Source organism: Scomber scombrus, chromosome 12 (genome assembly GCF_963691925.1).
Source record: "Scomber scombrus chromosome 12, fScoSco1.1, whole genome shotgun sequence".
Taxonomy (NCBI): domain Eukaryota; kingdom Metazoa; phylum Chordata; class Actinopteri; order Scombriformes; family Scombridae; genus Scomber; species Scomber scombrus.
This window is the reverse complement of record NC_084981.1, coordinates 2,336,253-2,355,336: the sequence shown is the minus strand read 5'-3', so window position 1 is coordinate 2,355,336 and position 19,084 is coordinate 2,336,253. Positions and strand designations below refer to the sequence as shown.

Below are 19,084 nucleotides of genomic sequence, written 5' to 3'. Positions count from 1 at the left end.
TCCTGGGTCTTCCCCGGGGTCTCCTACCGGTGGGACGTGCCCTGAACACCTCACCCGGGAGGCGTCCGGGAGGCATCCTAACTAGATGCCCGAGCCACCTCATCTGGCTCTTCTCAACGCGGAGGAGCAGCGGGTCTACTCCGAGCTCCTCCCGGATGGCCGAGCTTCTCACCCTATCTCTAAGGGAGAGCCCAGCCACCCTACGGAGGAAGCTCATTTCGGCCGCTTGTACCCGCGAACTCAATACTCAGTACATAATGTTATATGGCCTGTTTCTCTATCTTATTTCTAGTTCATTCGGATGCGGATGGGTTTGGGATGGTGAGAGAGCCCTTATGTGTATGTCTGTGCTGATGTTACTATTGATTGTTTTGTGTCATTGTATTGTTTGATTTATGGTCATTATTATACTCTATACTGTCTTTTTGTTAACATTTTGTAACTTTTATGTTTTGTGCCTGAGGAACCCCTAAAAAATGAGATGGTGGATAAATGATTTTGTATTTCCTTGGACAGTGTTTCTCTGTTGAGCTGTGGTGGAAGCATGGTAACCAAAAGAGCGACACTTATAAGATTCACTTGCATTATGAAGAGATCTTCTAATGGTCAGTATGAACAGGATGGAGTCATTATATCAAGAGAAACACGTCTCGCTGTTCATTTGGACTGTTGTTTTAAGACACACTTGAAAAACTGTGAACCTACCTTTTAATTCTGCAAATGAAATGTATTGAAGTGTCTTATTTGGTTGTCTTTTATTATGAAATACAGTCAGACAGAGCCAGATATAGATAGATAGGCTTCCCACTTTTGGCTTATAAGACCTAAAAAACCCAGTACAGTGCTTACAACCCAAGCATCTGTGTACCACTCCCACTAATGTATTGTATTTATATGTATTTATTGTCTATTGTATATAGTATTTGGAGATTATTGTTATTGTATATAGTATCTTATTTATTTATTTAAATTTATTTTTTAACACTTTTAAAGAATACTGTTGTGTCCATTTTACATGTCCCCCTAGGGGGATCAATAAAGTTACCCTAGCTAACCATCTATCCATCCATCTATCCATCTATCCATCTATCCATCTATCCATCTATCCATCTATCCATCTATCCATCTATCTATCTATCTATCTATCTATCTATCTATCTTGACTGAATGAGATTGTCCTCCAACCATGCTCCAACAGGATCTTTACATATTTGCAGGCTTTCATCATCTAATCTAATGGATTAGACCCACTCCCCAGGCTCAGGGTTTACTGTCAAACCAATGACTAATGTGATCCTCCATGTTTTCTATCTTTGAATAACCTGAACAGCGTTACCTTCAAAGACCACATGAGGGCCCCAGAGGCTTGGCAATCACACATCACAGCTGCTACTCAAACATTACAACACTCTGATTCCCTGTCCCAGCGGCTTCTTTCCAATGGTGACCCTAGCCTTCATATGCAAATCTATATTGGACATTTATTCAAGCATCAATGAATTGGTCTTTTGATTATAGGTTGGGATAATAGTCAATCAGAATATGATTACATGTAAATCTCACAAGATGTTTGCTCGTGCATGGTAGATATTGTCAGTTAGATGGAGCAAGGGGCGCAGGTTTAGTCATGTAACAACAACTTGAGTAATGTTGTCATCAGGGGAGACAAGATAGTGTCTATCTGTCTGTTAGCTACAATGTAGAACACAGATTTCATGTCCTCTGTGTTGTATCTGGGAATTTAAGAGTTTTAACAACCTAAAGATGCTCTACGATTATGGACACATTACACATGCCGGGCACTGAGGGCTGATTCATACGTCTTTTATTTGGACAGAATACCTTTCAAACAATAAAAATGATATCAAATCAAAAAAAAAAGTAAACTTATTTAGTGTTTTCTACCCACAGAATGAACTCCTGGCCGACAGGGGAAGGCTTTGACATGGCATTCAGGGATATAACATTAACAGAAAAATGAACAGTTACATGAATGAATATAATGGAGAAAAAGAAAGTTTTGCCTTGTAAAAATATCCTTCATGAATTGGGGTTGCACTGGAGGGAATTGTACTGATGAGCTCAATGAATCTAAGATCACGGCTACAGCCCTGAATAGTGTCTTCTTATTAGAAGAGCTGCAGTTAGAGGATGAAATATTGATAAGAAGCTGATGCTGGACACTGCAATATTTAAATATTATGTTCACATACAAACAACTTGCATGTAGGTATAGTGCATTTAGACATAAAATGGATATGCTATAGTACCACCCTATATAATGACACCCTGACTCATCACTACATTAAATAGCTCAGATCTTAAAATCAGTTTGTCAGTTTTGATCATTTACTTTTATGATTATGACAAAATTATTACGGATGAATTTTCAGCTGATCAATTACACACACACTTAGACACACAACATATACAGTTCTGAATTAAACATGAGTTTCCACCTTTTCTTAACCCTTTATCAAGTGAATAACTATATTTGGTAAGTTCTGTAAACATCCAAAATATCCTCCCCATGCCTCTCTGTGAGGTTGTAGAATCATGTGGAGTTTTAAAAATATAGACTTTTGTTTTACCCTATAGACCGATGAGGAACTTCACTGAGCTTGATTTGCAACAAAGAAATGTAAAAAATCGTGTAAAAAAATTCACAAAAGTAAAAAAAAAAAAATCATGTAATATCCCCCAATAACTCTCTAGGGTTGAAATTTTGAATTTCCAAGTATTTCAATGATTGCCTTGTAAAGGGTTCATGTAAAACTACTACTACTATTATTTAAACATGAAATCGTCAAAATTTCAACATCTGTGGTGAATAAAGTTTTATTGTACTGTGATAAACTGAGTGTGAGGTTGAATAATGGATCATTGATAATACAGTAAAATAGACCATCTGACTGTATAGATGCTTTCTGTTGGACTGATCCCAATTTTCTTTTCTTTTTTTTCCCATTTTGTTTCCAACAACAAAAATAGCAACAAAATGAATCATCGATGAGTTGAATTATTCACACTTTGGTCTCCTTTGTCATCCAATTAGTTAAAAATCAGATTACAACCTTTTCAAAATAAATTAATTGAAAACACTGACCTGAGATTCATAATGCTGTTTATGTTCTAAACTTCTAAAGTGATAACATTTATAATTTTTTATTTTCAGCACAACTCTCATGCAAAATACTACTTATTTAGAAGTCACACACATAAACACACGCACACACACATACACCTTAGACTGTTAATTAGGGACTCTGAAACTGTTCTTAAAGTAGCGTTCAGATCACCTTCATTCTAAACTTTTGTGATGGTACCTAAGTGCATAGTTTTAATGAGAAATATGTGTCAAGAGTTCAGCAATAAGAGGTACTTAAGTTTGGTTCATCATATCTGCACAAACAGATTTTTTTTTTAAATACAGAAAGTTAACGAAGCTCCAAGGACATCTTTTATACGACAGAAATTAAATTAAAAGGTTGTTTTGATTAGATGAGACACTTCCAGACTGAATGACTCTCCTTTGTTCACCATGCATTAGAATGTTCAAACACTTTTTACTTTAGGTAAATGATGCACATGTATTACAAAAACTGATACGTGTTCCAAAATCCTAGAGCTAGAGTCTGTTTCCACCTATTTTATCAGCTGTGACTCGTTTTTCATCTCCCGGCACACGGATGCTTCAGAAGTCCTGCTGATTGACGACTGATGCTTGTGTGCGACTGTTCCGTTTTTGCTGTTGTACGCCGTTATCGATTTCCCTGCTTTCATGGGTTCAAAGTCTGCGGGGGAAATGATTGACCATAAGTGAGATGCTGTGGTATGACGGTGAAAATATGATCATGTTTTCATACCCTAGTAACGCTTCTTAGCTCTTTTAATTGCTGTGTTTGAGGATCTACCTCAGCATCATTTGGGTATGAAAGATATCTTGTGTTCTTTTATTGTGTCCACAGATGTCAGCACTTAAGAGAAAAATGCACTTGAGGTGCACCCTCACAGACATTGGTGAGCCAGTATAGATTTACCATTAGTTTAAATCACATGATCATCAGGATGCTGTTGTTCATTGTATCTTCCTCGTCCTCGTCCTCGTCCATTAGCTTTGCTGTGCAGCTGTGTTTGCTTAAGTCATTCAACACCTTTTTGTTTTGCTTAACTAGCAGTGTGTAGTAGTGTGTAGTAGACGTCCTGGAAGCATATACTACAGGCCTTCTGTTTAAAAATGACCCATCCAACAAAACCTGTTGTACTGTACCTGACAGTAAGTCTCCACAATATAACAGAAATGCAGACAGACACCTTGTTTTCATGAAGAGAAGAGAGCTCTCATAAAAACTGTTCTTATAGCATGTGTTGTCTGCAATTACCAGCTTCATCCTCTTGACTGTTCTGTCTCTGTGTGTGACTGATGTCCTTTTCATTTTTGCCTCTTACAGTGTGTGTGTGTGTGCGTGCGTGCGTGTGTGTGTGTGTGTGCGTGCGTGTGTGTGCGTGCGTGTGTGTGTAGTCTGTCCTCTGTCCAAGTCTTTGTGGTAAAAAGGGAGTTTTAGGGTCTATTGGAAGTTGCTTGACATTACCAAATATTATCATTCTGAAAAATTGACTCGCAGCCATAAAGTAGATATTAATAGATGTCATCAATCCTGTTTAGTCTACATCTAAATGTATTGATTTAGCAACTGCTAGCCAACATGCTACAGGTGTTTGAGTAATATAGTCAACTGTTGGGTCCTTTTGCACATTTAATTTGTACAATAGCTAATCAGTTACTGAGAGCTACTAGTGGCTGATAGTTTCAGGTTACATTATTTGCTTCACAAAATCAGTTCTTTTGAACCGTCCTGACCCCACGTCTATTAGTAGTGAAAGCCCTATTCTCTATGACAATGTTACAACAATTCATTTTAGCAAAAAATACTGCCACATCTGATTAGTTAAGTTTGGTCTAATTTTTGTGTGTGTGTGTGTGTGTGTGTGTGTGTGTGTGTGTGTGTGTGTGTGTGTGTGTGTGTGTGTGTGTTAATGTTGAATTATTTGGCTTCATCATAAGGTGGACATGTTATTATTGTGTGGATTAATCCACCGCTGAAAATAGTCCCAATCAAATGCTCTATTTTTCTCCTGTTAGAGTAATGTGTGTTACTACAGTGACCAGTTGTTATAAAAAAATCCCTGAGCCTTTAAAAAATGAAACTATGTATCTGTGTCCTGTTTTTATAGATTTAAATCTTCAATAGGAAACAATGGGCCTGGACCTCAGTGCTACAGACAGAACAGAGAGAGTCAGAAAAGTCCGAAAGTATTGATACACAGACTCACACTAACACCACTCTCATGCTTGTTAATTCATACTTGAAACAGTTTTTTTCTCTGAGTTCATCATAAGTAATCATATACTGTGTCTTTGTAGAATTGTGCCATTTTTTCTTCACTTGTTATGACGACAGAGAAAGAAAGAAAGAGATCGGGAGTGACTGGCCCGATGCCAGTACATAGGTCCTCACTCCCAACATGCAGGTTTCTCAGAGGTTACACTGCTCAACAGCTGTATGCTGCTTCTAATCACTACAGCTCCCAGCAGGAATAATCTGCTGTAATTCTTTATCACCAAATATAGTTAAGATGAGGTTAAACAGAGAGCAGCACAGCTTCAGAATCAAGCCTGTCATGTTTCCAAACACTCCCAAAAGATTTGACCTGATGAAAAAAAAAAAATCCATCTGTGATTTGGCAAATGGTGGGCTGAGTGGTGAGAGAGGGGAAGAAAAAACATGATTTATTTTCAAAGCTTTTACGCTGCTTTCCATTGTTCCCCGCACGTTTTAGTCTCGATGCACACTACGACCGCCAATGGGGACGTAACTGTTGCAGAGATACAAAGAACTGCTCAAATTACACCTGTGACAATTACTACAGCAAGGCGCTGTCTGTGGGACAAAAGAGTGTTATCTAAAACTACTCACAGAGAATGTACAGAAAAAAAAATCAATTACTGCGAAGGCTTTGTTGCAGGTTTTAGGCTGTCTGGTATGTCACACTTAAAATATTGTATTGTCAACAGCAGATTAGTACAACAGCATGAGATATTTTAAAGGACAAAATTGCATGTGCCATAAATACAAACGACCTCTGAGCTATACCTTAGTCTTTGTTCCACATAATATAATGTTATAAGATTTGCTTATGTCAGATTTAAACCTGGAAAACATGCAGAGAGAACTGGTTGAGCCAAGCTTCCAGAAGCCAGGCTAATTAGGAAACTATATAAAACTGCCAAAACACACACAGAGCAAACCAAAAGTTTGGATTATTTTTGCAAAATGGTGAATAGCATCTAACACCGAACAATATCATGGTTTATTTTAATATCATTGAGAGCCAGGAAGAAAAATAAAGGCTGGAGCCACTGTGATTATACAATTTACTGCTCAGAGAGTCCATTTGTTTTCATTTTCTTAAATCACTCACTGTTTGAACAGATGTCCCATGCAGTAAAAACTGACCTAATAGAGCTCTCAAAGAAAATATGGAAGTCTTCAACTCATTGCTGTGTCACATCATGACACTGACTGACATCATGATAAAGCACTGCTCTGGCAGAGTTTTAAAAAAAAAAAGAAAGAAGAGACAATCAAACAAGACAAGCAACATGCTGTAGTCCATCATGAGGCACTACTACAGCTCACAGTAGGCTACAAAAGGGCTCTGTCATTTCCTCAGCTGGAAGTTTCACTGTAGTTTTTTAGCAAATGTGACTCAAACAGGAAATAATAGTGTATTTGTTTGGGACTATTTTCAATGGCGGATGGATCCACATTTGGTACTATAGTGTGTATTTCTGGCATTTTGATTTCTTGGTAATGAAGGAACATGACATAGTGCAATGGTTTGGCTCACTCATGTTTTTTATAGTTTCTTGGCAACAATGGAGCTGTATGGCACAGAGAAATAAGATATAACAGGCTTTAATACACACACAATATTTTTAGTAGATCAATTTGTTGTTGGTTTGAGACTTTTCATTGGATTTGTTTAGGTTTCCCTCCAACATGGATATTAATACATGTGCAAGCTCTGGTCCAGTCACCACAGCACTGATACAGCCTATAAGCCTTTGCCTTATCGCACATTAGCTGAACAGATGATCTGGAAGCTCTCACTACCTATTAACAATAGAGTTGTCACTGGCCTGAGAACATAGGGTTCCTACACCAGAAACCAACACACACAACAATTAATCCCAATTATTAGCTCAGTTGTCAAAACTGCTCAGAGTTAAAGCCACCACATAATAATGTGTAAACTTCAATGAAGCTTAATTGGTGGGAAAGTTTGTTTTCACAGCACCTTCAGTAACTACAAGCACTCGATATTTATTAGGCACCAAAGATTTTCAACCAAAGGGGGGAATAAAGAAATATTCTACGCTTGCAATAAAAACCATCAGTGCTCGACATTTTTTGAGCTCAGCTGTCAATGTAGCCCTGTGCCATAGATGGAAATAAGCTTTTTTTTATTCCGAGGGTTCAAGAACAGCTTGCTCTCTTACTGTGGAACATAATCACCACATTTGTAAACGTAAAGCAGGGCTTTGAATGTAACCATTCATCTTGAGTTACCATGTTGTCGCTCAGACATCAAGGCTCTCCAAGGCCTGGGCTCTCCACAGCAACCTACCTTGTATTAGAGAACCTAAAAGGCTTTGCCACAAAATGCCAAGTAGCCCTGGGTCCTAATAACAGGACCACAAAGAGACAACTTATAGCAATTACAGAGGGCTTTATTAGTGCGTTAGGCACATAGTCGTTTCTTCAGTTTGCTTTGCGCTGTGTTAACCGACTATTTATGTGTGCTACAGTCACAGTATGCTACTGCAAAAGAGAGGTCATTATAAATAAACATGCAGGCATCTCAGCATGTCCTGTAACAAAAGTAGCCATTTTCCTCCCTAGAAATGACTTGAAATTCTAACCCCTCATTCTGTCAGGCCAGTTTGAACAGTTTAGGTTTGATTTGATTTCACAGGACATATTTATTCCTAACCAGAGAAATAAATGTATTTGGAGAACAACTCTTAATTTCCGGTTTTGAAATAAATGAAAACTGGTCCGCAGCATGGTAACATTACAGCGCAGAATATTGTTCAGCATATCAAAGAATGTCACTAAAGCCTGTGTTGTGTTCAAATGATGACTGTAATAGTGATGATAATGCTGGTGATTCACAGCTGGCCTGTGGTGATCATTTGACCATTGCAGAGCTGTTGTTTGTGTGTATGTGGGAGGACACTTGCCTCCAAAGATGGCTGCTTCAAGTATAAATACACATGAAGGAATATACACATATATATATATATATATATATATATATATATTCAAGCCCTGTGGATTCACTGTGATTTGACTGAGAAAGCCAAAAAGAAAGCCATTGGAAGCCAGTTGAATGCAACCTTGTGTTAAATTGGATTAGATGAAAGACAAGGCTATATCACCACATCAGCCATATTTATCAAGGCTAAGGTTCAGATGAACACTGATGTTTAATAATACAGTATTATTTTGTATATTACATCAAGTTTATTACATTAAAATGGAGGTTTTTTAGTTTGAGAAGAAATTATATATCTGATCTGATCATGGGGTTCCTGTATAATTTTAAAAAAAAAATCATTGACTATGTAATGTAATGTAATTAAAGAAAATACAAGACTACTTTATGACACTGATAGAATTAGTGGAGGAAATATCTACTCCAACCGAAAACTATGAATATATATTAGGGCTATTTCTTTTGCTTTAGAGAGGTTACACACTCCAGGTTAAATAACTACCTAGAAAGCAGATATAAATATGTTAAGATAAATAATATTAATTCAAAATCATTAAAAGTCACCGGTGGGGTTCCCCAATGCTCAGTGTTAGGCCCATTATTATTTATTTTGTATATTATTGGTAATTGTAAAGGTTACAAGTCATCAAAATTGATTTTATTTGCAGAAGATACACATTTATTTTGCTTTGGTAGGAATTGAAATAATGACACAGGGTACTGTGAATAATAAGGAATTGAAACTTCTAAAGAGTTGCTTTTAGTCCAAACATTTTGTTCAAACTTCTGTTTTCAGATGTTTGAGAGTATGAGTATTATTTTAAAACATATCATTTAAGTTATGATACATTATCCCCGGTATGTTACCATTATGAGATAATCACATTCTTACAATTCTCTATAAACCTTTGACAAAACTAACAGTATATACTGTATCTATATTTAAATAATGATTCCAAGTGGTTTTATATAGTAATCATAAACATATCAAGTATAATCATCTTCACATTCATATCTCCACCATTCAGAGGTATATTATTCTATCCTGTCCTTCATTCTATGCAGCCACTCTGTCAAGTTTGGAAAATGAACCCCTTGAAATTTGAAACTGAAATACTGCAATACCACAGATTTACAGATTATGCACAAAGGCACTCCCTTTGTATATATGAGAGCTCCTGCAGAATGTTAACTAATGGAAGTCTTAAAAATGACTGATCACTGTAGCCATAGATTCAATAATAAAGGTTTTCTAAAATTGTAAGTGCTCATGCAGAGGCCACATTCTTAAATCAAACCGTCAAATAACTTCATCCTTGATAAATTCCCACTTGATAAACCCGGTGATCGATCATTTCCATCAATGTAGCCTAACAGTAGACTCATAACGAACTGTTCTACTAATCTAACTCATCTCAAATCTACATAGTCTTGTGAAACTTCATTTTCCACATGATCATTTTAATGATACATAAACTATAAATCTAGTAAGAAGTCAAAACAATAAACATTCCCATATTAACTCCGAGTAGCTATTGTTAGCAGCTAAGCTACATTAGCTATATTTGACACACAACGGTGAGACTAACAACAACGACGACGCTGTAACTCGGTTGTGTTTCAATTCACGGTGATAAACTGGTAGGTTTACTCTGGATATGTGTGTTTCTCTGCTGTTGCCTAACACCTCCCTGTATATTCTCAATTTCTCAGTCTGTCTTGTCTGCTACCTACGTCTGACTAAAGCAAAACAAAATGATCATCATCTGTTAGCTGATCCGATGCGTCTGCTGCAGAAAGCTGGTGTTGTCTAGTGAACACAGAGAAAAGCTTTTTCTTCACTGCGTGTATCATGTTAGTGAAGCCTGGAAGAGAAATGTAGTTGTTTTATTGAAATTCAAATGATCCAATAATTCACAAAAATAGAAAAGATAAGAGGAAACAGGGCACAAATCCTATCCTTTTAGTTTTAGACCCCTTGAGATTTATTTTGGATCCCCTAGTGGGGGCACCGACCCCCAGGCTGGGAGCTACCAATTTAAGAGGCTACTGTGATCAAAATTTGATCAACTACTTCACATCCTATAAATAATTGTGATATTATTTGAAGCATAGTGTTGGTACCATTGGAATCTACGTACATTACTTTGAACGCTGTGTGTAAAGTAAATGTTGATATACAGTTTATATGCAGTATGTTTTCCACAATGCTTCACTGAGCGTGTGATATTTTTTTTTGTGACATAGAAGCTGAACACATCAGCCTTTCCTTCTCCTCGGCTATTGTGTGTAGCTGAGAGGCCAAGACGCTGCGTCCTCAATCTATTTCCCAGGCTGGGGCTCTGCACCACAGCTTGAGAAGCCCAGGTCCCCTTTAGTCGCTCCCTTTTTAGCCTCCTTTTTACCTTTCTCAAACAATAGATCCTGCCCCACTCCAAGCAGCAGCTCCCCAAACACTCAGTGAATAAAGTTAGTCCAACATGCGGCCCTTAAACCCACCCCGAGACTGCTGCCGGGCAGCCACACTCGCAGAATTGTTTGTTAATAGTCCAATTAGATAATTGCCATCTTTCACTCCTTTCCCTCTCTGTTTCCCATAAAGACATGAATGGCACTCAGGGAGGGGGGCAGCTTGAAGAGGGCTTCTGGCCAGCTAAGGTGACAAGAAGGGCCAGAGAATGTTCCTTGCACTAGGCCACCGGTTTGAATTGAATCATTGTGGCCTAATCAATGGTCTTATTGGATTACTGGCCACTGCTGTGTTCAGAGATATTGTTGCACTGACAATGAAAATAGCTAAGAGTTGGTGGTTGGGTGGGTGGGTAGTGGGCTGGAAGGCGAGTGGTGGAGAGAGGTAGGGGCCATTCCAGGGGTATGCGTGTGTGTGTGAGAGAGAGTGTAGGCAGCCTAGGCACTAATGACAAGTTTTGTTCCCCTTTTTTTGTCTTTTTCAAATGCGTAGGTTAAGATTATGAGAGCTGAAGATGGCTTCTGGGTTGCATTCATTTGATTACTGAAGGATGTGGCGTTAGTGTCCAGGACCTCGCCGGGGTTGCTCTGCGTAGCTCGCTGAATGAACACAGGACGACGCAGGAAACTTTAACACAATTCCTGTAAAAGCAAAGACCGGTGTTGTGCGCTGCTGTCTGCGGCCGGGGCGTCATTGGCTTTATACATTTTGATCAACGTGGATTTGTTCGTTATCCTTTTCACCTTTTTTTCTCTATCTCTCTCTCTGTCTCTCTCTCTCTCTCTCTCTTTCTCTCTCTCTCTTTCTCCTCTCTCTGGCTCGCTCCCAGTTTCTCTTGCCTACAATAGCGGTAGTGGCGAGATCCGCACATTGCAGAATTCCGCTGATTGGCGAGGGAGCCAAAGGGAAAACGGGATCAAAGTTCGCTGACATGCTGCGGCAATCAGGTGCGCTGTGAAAAGTCGGGGGGGGGAAGAAATGGCTGGCTGCGTTCTCTGGACGGAAGAATGAAGCGGCCGGGAACTTTTTTAAGGTCTGGAAGAGTCGTACCCCTGTGATTGTGTGCGTTCATGTGGGGTTCAGGGAGGTTTGGTTGCGAGACAAGACCAATCATTTGTGTTGATTCCCTGGGCTGAGAGCAGGCAAACTGAGGGGGACGGGACGAGCATACCCCTCCATCAAAGACCTGATCTATTTCCCCAAACAATTTAGTATATTCATGAGGTTACGCAAATGTGGAGGCAGCAAAATTACCGTAATCAATTGAAACAGCGAGTGCGCATCCATGGCTCTGATTATTTGGAGATCATCTATCAGCCTGATGTCTATGTAATGAGGAAAGGGGGGCATTGAATTACTGGCGAGTTTCACTGAGAAGTCCATGATCATTGGGCAGGGGAGTTTGGTCAGTGATAATAGGGCTCCTTGGTCGGGCGACGGAAGTATTTCACCTAACATTAGATAGCTCACTCTGCCCTGCTGAAAGGTGCTGTTTTGAAACTAAAACCCCACACTGTCCAGACAATCTGGTGCTCCGCGTTCTCCGTAATCTCCTTTTTTTTTCTCCACCTGACAAAGAAAAAAAAAAAGAGGCGGACAAGCCCCAGGTTCCAAGAGGATACACTGAGCATGGAGGTCAGGTACAACCAAGAGACGGAAGGGATGGTGTTGAAGAATGGACTAAAGGAGGGGAAAGATGGCAAGGACTCCCAAGGAAGCTTGTCCAAAAGCTTCCTCAAGGAGCAGCAGGACTCCTTTTCCCCCTCTGGGACCGTGGACAACTGTGAGAAGAACAGGGGGAGCACGGGGGACCCGGACTACTGTCGGAGAATACTAGTTCGAGGTAAATCTGAAGGCTTTTTTTCTAAGAACTTGTAACGTCTTTCTTTGGTAATCATACACATCCGTCTGAGGAAATCTAAACTGTTGTTGGACTTGTAGCGTTGCCTGGAAGCCGCTTTACAATCAGGAACATGAGAGTGTCTTTAACAATAAGTTTTAAAATGAAGCCATCTCTAATAATAGACAGCAGTGGAGAAATCAGCACAATCAGTTTTTCTTAATTACAAGATTTCATTTAACCTTAAAGTTAAAGCTGATAGCAAAATGTTACCTTAAACTGAATATCAGTTATAATTGTGTTTTATTTAATTCACATTTATGGAACCTATATTTACAACACAGAGGCCCCCTTGTTAGTTGTTAGCTAACGATTATGGCAAAGAAAAGAGAAAAAAAAAGAATAAATAAGAAAGAGATAACTACTATTTGTCATGTAAAAGAGGTCATTATTTTTTTTAAAGAAATGTTTTTTTTATTTTAGGCCATACTTGACTATCACATGACCACTGTGATTTTTTCATTGTTGTCACTAGACTTTTTGTAAATAGTGTAAAATGTTCAAAGTCAAATTTCATACCTACAAAATAACTCCTTTAGAGACAAAGCATTTTCAAATGTTTTGCACGAGTTATTAAATAGAAACAATTGAGTTATTTTCCTTGGTTATATTTAAATGAATGCAAACACTTTTATGGGTTTATATTGTATGTCCTCCACTTCACATTCAGCATGATACATCTTACAATTATATCTGTTTAAACATAGACAAAAAGGTTTTGGGAAGTCAGGTACCCACACACTCATTTATGTCATTTTCTTCATGAGTGTATTAAATAAATATAAACCATATATAACTATAATGAATAGAAAACATGGGATTAGTTTCATAGGATATAATGAGACAGATAAGCCTTCCTGACTTAAATGTATAAAGTATATTCTGTTCTGTTTTAAATATTTTATTGAAAATCAATTATTTAATATGTGTGTCTTGTCAATAATAAAAATAATTGTTAATTTATTGCAGCATTCAAACTACTCTTATTTTGTGTGATTTGCAATCATGGTACATTTAAATCCAGTTTATAGATATCAACATACACATGAGAAAGAAAAAAAAGCTGCAGTGATTTAAACATTGTTCTAATTCTGTGTTAACATACAGATATGAATGGAACACATTCCATTCATTTTTATTTAATACACACATTTTTTTCTTATCATGGGTATACATTTCTAAACATTTTGTATATACAATGAACACTATCTAAAAATGTCTCAATTTAATTCATACCAGAGAAAACAATTGTGTTGTTTTATGTTCATGGTATTCAATATTTAATCCTTTAATTATTTAAAATATAGTGTATTTGAAGCTTAATGATGTCATACATTATTTAAACAAACAGTAAATTGTGTAACTTCAACCTTACTAGGTATAAAGGTACATTTTAGAACATTCATTTATTATTATGAATTCTCATTATCTGTACTACCCTTCTTACTCTAATAATACTCATATTTCACATGTATCTTTTATCTAATTGTTCATCGGTGCCCTTTGGCTCAGTGAATTCAAAGTGTCCATTGTTGCAGATGCTAAAGGCTCGATTCGGGAGATTATCCTGCCGAAGGGTTTGGATTTGGACCGGCCCAAGCGAACCCGCACCTCCTTCACCGCAGAGCAGCTCTACCGGTTAGAGATGGAGTTTCAGAGGTGCCAGTATGTTGTTGGGAGGGAGCGAACAGAACTGGCCCGCCAGCTCAATCTGTCTGAAACTCAGGTGTGTATGCATCATAAATGTTCTTTTCTACATCCTTTATACATTCATTCATTTATTCCAAGAATACTGTAAAAAAACAACAAAAAAAAAAAACATATGTGCAGAGGATGGTGGATGTCTTTGTAGCAATCATATAATCTATAGTGTGAATTTCATTTCATTTCCTTTTTGTGCCTACCTTTTTAATCCCAATACTACCATTTATTTTAAACCTCAAACTGAGGCTATGGAATATTAGGACCACATGGGTTTCTGATTTTACCTTTAAAATTCTTAATTTAATTATAATTCCTTGTCAGAAAAGCTGTTTGTTGATTTTAAAGGCACTCACTCACTCACTCACTCACTCACTCACTCACTCACTCACTCACTCACTCACTCACTCACTCACTCACTCACTCACTCACTCACTCACTCACTCACTCACTCACACACTCACACACATACTCACATATATCATTTAATTGAAACTACAGACCTGTATTAGAAACAATACTGATGTAAACAAACATTTAACAACAGCAGCAATATAAGACTGTACTTGTATTGAATGACGTGTTAGACCTGACTCTGTGCTCTGGATTTAAATGTGTGTGTGACCTTTGGTTTACATTTGGATCATGGGTTGTGACTTTAAGTATTAGCCACAGAAACACTTCTAATTATGGAGCATGTGTGCCTTTAAAGTAAATGATGGCCTGTTTAATACATTAGATATATTGTTAGAGACCTTATGGGCTGTTTGATGTTATTGCCTAAAGCTGCTAAAATGTAAGTTACCATGAAAAAAAAAAAAAAAAAAAAGTGCGTACTTCCTCTTCATCTCTCTGTGTGTGTGTGTGTGTGTGTGTGTGGGGGGGGTCAGCAGTAGGTCACACAGAGTCCGCCATGTGTGAACTGCATTTGCACTCTGTGTTTGACACCAGATTCCAAAGCAAGTCACCCGGTCACCCCTTTATAATTTGGACTCGAGGCAACCTCATCTTCATCTATTTATCTTCCCCCTTTCTTTTTTTTTTTTTTTTTTTACATGTGCAAAACGGCAAACGGTGCCATTGCTTTCGTCTCTGGTGCTAATGTGTGGTTGCTCTGACCTGTTAAAGGGAGCTGATCTTGAGTGGAGGTCTGCGAGAGGTCAAACTTTTTTTTCCACAAAAGATTTAAAAAAAAATGTTAAAATAAGAAATATGTCAATTTGACCCTCTTATTTGTTTTAACTTGACATATTTTTTGCTTTATTATTTCTTTTTGTCATCTGACACAAAACACAGTCGCTGCTTTTCTTTTCCTATAAATTCCAAACTTAATTCATCGTGTAAAGATGATATTTTTGCATTGAGGTAATAGAGAAAAAAACATCTTCACTCCATTTTAGGCAGCACAAAGGCTTCAGGATTTTTCCTCCGGTGTCTGCCTCTCATTCCTGATGAAATACCTTTTAATGACAACGTAGTGAAATTAACATTTTGTTCTGTTGGCACTCGTAGGTTGTTACATTAAGGACTCCCAGCACACCTAATCATCTTTGTTTGAGCTAGCAGCTTCACCTTGTTGTTTTTTTTTCTTCTCTGCGTTGAGAATGTCACCTCTAAAAATGAACAAGATGTTCCTACTGAGCAATCTTTCAGCTGGAAACATAAAAAGTATTGGATTTAGCGGCGGGGGCTTCTTTTCGCTTGACGTGAAATGGTCGTTAACAGCTGATGAAGAGTTAAATCACCTACTGAAGTGAAGGGAAAAAAAAAATTCAAATTCAAATGTGATTGGAGCAGTTAACTTATTGAGCTTGGGAGCTTGATGCTGATTGGTACATGTATATTTTGTGGCATAGGAGAGCAATCAGGTGTGATTACAGGAGATTTATAGACACGGTTCATATAAGAGCTAAACAGTGGATTAGAAAAAGCCAGCATTTGTTTCCGTTTTGACATTTATTCAATTAAAAAGACTGTGAAGCTGGACAATAGATATGTCAAAAAAAAACTAAATGGATCTGTTGAGCCGGATGAATGACTTGATTGAACATAAACGTACACTTTCATCAATGATATCACTACGGCTGCATTGTTTATTCCATCTGTAGTTATGAGAATAGAGTGATTTTATATTCTGTTCATACTGCTGATTCAATCTAAAAACTCATTTCTGAAACAAATGGAGCTTCAAATTTTGAAATCTTTCATCCAGATTTAAGATTTTTTTGCATTTTCAAGCACAACAAGAAACGCAAAACCATCAGATGCTGTCCCCCCCCCCCCAGACCTGTGCAATTATGGCAGCCATCTTTGATTTTCTTTTTAAAATGCCATCTTCAAATTAGGATTTAATGTGTGATTTACGGTTGTACAGAATACTAGGGGCTTAAAACGTCTCAGGGAATCCCACCGTGCTGATTTAAAACTGGCACAGGTGATTAAAGTCACAGTGAACAGGAGCCATTTTGAATGTGTGTGTGTGTGTGTGTGTGAGAATGAACATTTACACCACAAGCTGACAAAACTTAATGTCAATGTGTTTTTTTTATGATTGATTTATATGTCAATTATTTTCCCAGTCAAACAATGAATCATTTATTTAATTATCATATATTTATTATCACAAGAACCTCAAGTGGCATAATTATATTGGTTGTTTTTCTCTAATGAAAACATCACCTATTCAAAAATATTCAATTTACAAGAAAATGTTGAGATGCTTTATCTAAGAAATATGTGGATTTTTTCTAAACCTTACAATTAACCTCAACAATTATTAACACCGTTGGCAATGTGGTTAATTGTTATTTTTTTTCTGTTTTCCAGATAGTTGTTCTATGTTTGAAATCTTTGCAACATTACATCACAATGCTAATATTTTGAACTCGATTTGCTGCTTGAATCTTTGGTGCTGTGTGTGTGTGTGTGTGTGTGTGTGTGTGTGTGTGTGTGTGTGTGTGTGTGTGTGTGTGTGTGTGTGTGTGTGTGTGAGTGGCTTTAAGCTGAGGAGTGTTTTATATATGTTGACTGAAAAAAGCACTGCAGCAGTCAGTGTGTGTGTGTGTGTGTGTGTGTGTGTGTGTGTGTGTGTGTGTGTGTGTGTGTGTGTGTGTGTGTTTGAGTTAACGAGTATCCCTGCGTGCATGCAGTGCTTAGTATACACATAATGTATAGTGTAGTGTGTGAGTGCATGTGGAGGTGGGGTGATGGGAGATGGACGGGCGCTACACTGTGAACAAAAGCGATGGGAAAAAGCAATCAACTTAATCTGTGTAGACACACTGTTGTACAATATAGCTCATAGTGCAATTATCTCCAAATAGTGAGATTATCAGATTAATGCTGCGCTGTGATCACAGGCCTTTTTACAGCAAGTATCCAAGAATGTGAATTAATGCAGGGAAGTTTTTTTTTTTTTACTGCTGTACCAATAACAACAATAGAAAAGGTTTTTTTTTTAAAGTGAGTTTTGAATTAATATTTTGGTTGTGTAACCTATCCCATACAGGCAATGTGTTACTTCCTGTAATAATACAAGAAGTCTGTGTCTTAAAAGCTTCTTTTTTGTCATCTGTCTGCATGTCCAGGTAAAAGTTTGGTTCCAGAACCGGCGCACTAAGCAGAAGAAGGACCAGGGGAAGGATTCTGAGCTGCGTTCAGTGGTTTCAGAAACAGCAGCGACCTGCAGCGTGCTCAGACTGCTGGAGCAGGGCCGGCTGCTGACTCCCTCCGGCCTGCCGGGCCTCCTGCCCCACTGCGGCGGTGGTGCGTTGGGCTCGGCCCTACGCCCTCCCTCCATGGCCATGGCCAGCAACGGCAGCAGTAGCAGCAGCAGCAGCAGCAGCAGCGGCGGAGGCAGCAACGGCACGGCGGGCGGCAGCCCTCCTCTACCCGCCGTCACCAGCTCAGGGACAGTGGCGGGCCTGCAGAGCTCACCTGCTGCTCACGGCCTCTTCAGCTTCCCCATGCCCTCCTTACTCAGCGGCGTCGCCACCCGCATGTCCTCCAACCCCCTGTCCATGGCCGGCTCCCTGGCCGGAAACCTGCAGGAACTTTCCGCCCGCTACCTGAGCTCCTCTGCTTTTGAGCCTTACTCGCGGACCAATGGCAAAGAATCCATGGACAAGAAAATCCTGGAATGATGCTTTGTTTTTACACAGAAGGATTCTTCTTTCCTCTGGACACGTTTTTTTGGTTGTTTTTCTTGGCTTTTACTGTGTTTGTTTGGTTTCGCCGAGTCTCTTTCATCTGTCTGTGTCATGTTCTGTAGCAGGTCATGTAATGTAATTGCACATCTGGCGCCTTGTACAAAGAAGAAAACAAAGACAGACACAAGCTCATCTAAACTAAGAACAGGGCCGCGGTGGGAAGGTTTTGCACAAAGATGTTCACGTAGGAATTTTGTTACGCAGGTTCAGAGAGACACATTCTGAAGAGAGATTTCTTTTGGATCTTTCAGTTTTCTGTTGAACAATAGTTTAGTCCTATCTATTTATCCAATATGACAATATTCAGAGGAGCCAAGAGGATATGGCTGCTTCACACTATTAAAGCTCCACTGCTAAAAGGAAAGCGGTACATAGTGTATAGCAGGGAAGTCTTGGATCGGTGACAGAAAGTGTTAAGTGATGGTATCTTTCTCAAGTGTGTTTTATTATTGGATTGTGTTG

The 19,084-nt window shown here is 38.6% G+C and overlaps 1 protein-coding gene across 1 annotated transcript; it reads left to right on the top strand.

The window, feature by feature from the left end:
• The first annotated feature begins 12,442 nt into the window (after positions 1 to 12,442).
• vax1 (ventral anterior homeobox 1) lies at positions 12,443 to 18,556 on the top strand. The gene is made up of 3 exons (XM_062429976.1): positions 12,443 to 12,656; positions 14,252 to 14,439; positions 18,002 to 18,556. Exons 1-3 carry the CDS (start codon positions 12,443 to 12,445, stop codon positions 18,554 to 18,556), a joined length of 957 nt encoding a protein of 318 aa, XP_062285960.1.
• The last annotated feature ends 528 nt before the right edge of the window (positions 18,557 to 19,084 follow it).